Source organism: Penaeus vannamei, chromosome 9, assembly GCF_042767895.1.
Source record: "Penaeus vannamei isolate JL-2024 chromosome 9, ASM4276789v1, whole genome shotgun sequence".
In the NCBI taxonomy this organism is placed as follows: domain Eukaryota; kingdom Metazoa; phylum Arthropoda; class Malacostraca; order Decapoda; family Penaeidae; genus Penaeus; species Penaeus vannamei.
The window spans coordinates 8,072,851-8,076,372 of NC_091557.1; the positions used below are offsets into that span (position 1 = coordinate 8,072,851).

The 3,522-nt window shown below is 56.2% G+C and overlaps 1 protein-coding gene across 1 annotated transcript in view; it reads right to left on the minus strand.

Annotated features, from left to right (window-relative positions):
- Window positions 1-1,249: 1,249 nt before the first annotated feature.
- The window catches only part of LOC138862501 (uncharacterized), a 3,048-nt gene continuing 775 nt past the window's right edge, over window positions 1,250-3,522 (minus strand). The window contains exons 2-3 of the mRNA XM_070124897.1: window positions 2,013-2,946; window positions 1,250-1,691 (exon numbers count right to left, since the gene is read on the minus strand). Coding sequence (XP_069980998.1) covers window positions 1,250-1,691; window positions 2,013-2,946 — 1,376 coding nt within the window. The remainder of the gene's footprint in view (window positions 1,692-2,012; window positions 2,947-3,522) is intronic.

Sequence of the window (3,522 nt, forward strand, 5' to 3'; positions counted from 1 at the left end):
GGAAAAGGGAGTGGAGAAAGGGGTGGAGAAGGGGGTGTATGAGAAAGGGGTGGAGAAGGGGGTGTATGAGAAAGGGGTGGAGAAGGGGGTGGAGAAAGGGGGGGTGGAGAAGGGGGTGGAGAAAGGGGGTGGTGGAGAAGGGGGTGGGTGGAGGGGAAGGGGGTGGAGAAGGGAGGGTGGAGGGGAAGAGACGGGTGGAGTAGGTGGAGGGGAAAGGGGAGTTGTGAGAAGGGGGTGGAGAAGGGGGTGGAGAAGGGGGTGGGTGGGTGGAGGGGAAGGGGGGGTATGAGAAAGGGGTGGAGAAGGGGGTGGAGAAGGGGGGGGATGGAGGGGAAGAAACGGGTGGAGTAGGTGGAGGGGAAAGGGGGGTTGTGAGAAGGGGATGGAGAAGGGGGGTGGGGTGGGGAAGGGGGAGGGGTGGAGGGGAATAGAGGGGTGGAGTAGGTGGAGGGGAAAGGGGGGGGTATGAGAGGGGGGTGGAGAAGGGGGAATTGGGTGGAGAAGAGGATGAAGAAGGGGGTGGAGAAGGGGGTGGAGAAGGGGGGGGGGAGGGGAAGAAACGGGTGGAGTAGGTGGAGGGGAAAGGGGAGTTGTGAGAAGGGGGTGGAGAAGGGGGGGTGGAGAAGGGGGAGGGGTGGAGGGGAAGAGACGGGTGGAGTAGGTGGAGGGGAAAGGGGGGGGTATGAGAAAGGGGTGGAGAAGGGGGAATTGGGTGGAGAAGAGGATGAAGAAGGGGGTAGAGAAGGGGAAGGGGTGGGTAGGAGAAGGGGGAGTAGGTGGAAGGGAAGGGTGTAGGAAAAGGGAAGAATGGAGTTGGTGGAGGGGGAGGTAGGAGTAGGAGAAGAGGGGTAGAGTGGATATAGGGAAAGGTTGTGGAGTGAATGGAGAAAGGGGGGGGGTAGGGGAAAGAGGGGTGGAGGAGGTGGAGAAAGGAGTCAGGGATGTGGGGGAGAGGGGGGTGAAGTGATGGAGAAGGGGGCAGGGGGGGGGGGGAGGAAAGGGAGGAGGCTGGGAAGACAGGTGCCCATGGGTGCCTAAGATGGGGGGGGGGGGGGTGGCAGGTGAGATTAGATGGTAGTGATTCGGCCAGGTGGTGTTGATTCGGCCAGGTGGTGTTGATTCGGACAAGTGGTGTTGATGAGGGCAGGTGATGTTGGTGAGGCCAGGTGGTGTTGATTCGGCCAGGTGGTGTTGATGAGACCAGGTGGTGTTGATGAGGCCGGATGGTGTTGGTGAGGCCAGGTGGTGTTTATGAGGCCAGGTGGTGTTTATGAGGCCAGGTGGTGTTGATGAGGCCAGGTGGTGTTGATGAGGCCGGATGGTGTTGATGAGGCCAGGTGGTGTTGATGAGGCCAAGTGGTGTTGATGAGGCCAGGTTGCGTTGATGAGGCCAGTTGGTGTTGATGAGGCCAGTTGGTGTTGAAGAGGCCAGGTGGTGTTGATGAGGCCAGGTGGTGTTGATGAGGCCAGGTGGTGTTAATGAGGCCAGGTGGTGTTGATAAGGACAGGTGATGTTGATGAGGCCAGGTGGTGTTGATGAGGCCAGTTGGTGTGGATAAGGGCAGGTGGTGTTAATGAGGGCAGGTGGTGTTGATGAGGCCAGGTGGTGTTGATGAGGCCAGGTGGTGTTGATGAGGCCAGGTGGTGTTGATGAGGCCAGATGGTGTTGATGAGGACAGGTGGTGTTGATGCTAGGTGGTGTTGATGAGGCCAGGTGGTGTTGATGAGGCCAATTGGTGTTGATGAGGCCAGGTGGTGTTGATGAGGCCAATTGGTGTTGATGAGGCCAGGTAGTATTGATGAGGCCAATTGGTGTTGATGAAGCCGGATGGTGTTGATGAGGACAGGTGGTGTTGATTCAGCCAGGTGATGTTGATGAGGCCAGGTGGCGTTGATGTGGCCAGGTGTTGATGAGGCCAAGTGGTGTTGATATGGCCAGATGGTGTTGATGAGGCCATTTGGTGTTGATGATGCCAGGTGGTGTTGATGATGCCAAGTGGTGTTGATGAGACCAGGTGGTGTTGATGAGGCCAGGTGGCGTTGATGAGGCCAGGTGGCGTTGATGTGGCCAGGTGTTGATGAGGCCAAGTGGTGTTGATATGGCCAGATGGTGTTGATGAGGCCAGGTGGTGTTGATGAGGCCAGGTGGTGTTGATGAGGCCAGGTGGTGTTGATGAGGCCAGATGGTGTTGATGAGGCCAGGTGGTGTTGATGATGCCAGTTGATGTTGATTCGGCCAGGTGGTGTTGATGAGACCAGGTGGTGTTGATGCTAGGTGGTGTTGATGAGGCCAGGTGGTGTTGATGAGGCCAGGTGGTGTTGATGAGGCCAAATGGTGTTGATGAGGCCAAATGGTGTTGATGATGCCAGTTGATGTTGATTCGGCCAGGGGGTGTTGATGAGGCCAGTTGGTGTTGATGAGACCAGGTGGTGTTGATGCTAGGTGGTGTTGATGAGGCCAGGTGGTGTTGATGAGGCCAAATGGTGTCGATGATGCCAGTTGATGTTGATTCGGCCAGGTGGTGTTGATGAGGCCGGGTGGTGTTGATGAGGCCAGTTGATGTTGATGAGGCCAGGTGGTGTTGCTGATGCCAGGTAGTGTTGATGAGGCCAGTTGGTGTTGATGAGGCCAGTTGGTGTTGATGTGGCCAGTTGGTGTTGATGAGGCCAGTTGGTGTTGATGAGACCAGTTGGTGTTGATGCTAGGTGGTGTTGATGAGGCCAGATGGTGTTGATGAGGCCAGGTGGTGTTGATGAGGCCGGATGGTGTTGATGAGGCCAGGTAGTGTTGATGAGGCCAGGTGGTGTTAATGAGGCCAGGTGGTGTTGATGAGGCCAGTTGGTGTTGATGAGTCCAGTTGGTGTTGATGAGGCCAGTTGATGTTGATGAGGCCAGATGGTGTTGATGAGGCCAGTTGGTGTTGATGAGACCAGGTGGTGTTGATGCTAGGTGGTGTTGATGAGGCCAGATGGTGTTGATGAGGCCAGGCGGTGTTGATGAGGCCAGATGGTGTTGATGAGGCCAGGTGGTGTTGATGAGGCCAGTTGATGTTGATGAGTCCAGTTGGTGTTAATGAGACCAGTTGGTGTTGATGAGGCCAGGTGGTGTTGATGAGGCCAGTTGGTGTTGATGAGACCAGGTGGTGTTGATGCTAGGTGGTGTTAATGAGGCCAGATGGTGTTGGTGAGGCCAGGTGGTGTTGATGAGGCCAGGTGGTGTTGATGAGGCCAGATGGTGTTGATGAGGCCAGGTGGTGATGATGCCAGTTAATGTTGATGAGGCCAGGTGGTGTTGAGGCCAGTTCGTGTTAATGAGGCCAGGTGGTGTTGATGAGGCCAGATGGTGGTGATGAGGTCAGGTGGTGTTAATGAGGCCAGGTGGTGTTGATGAGGCCAGTTGGTGTTAATGAGGCCAGGTGGTGTTGATGAGGCCAGTTGGTGTTAATGAGGCCAGGTGGTGTTGATGAGGCCAGATGGTGATGAGGCCAGGTGGTGTTAATGAAGCCAGGTGGTGTTGATGAG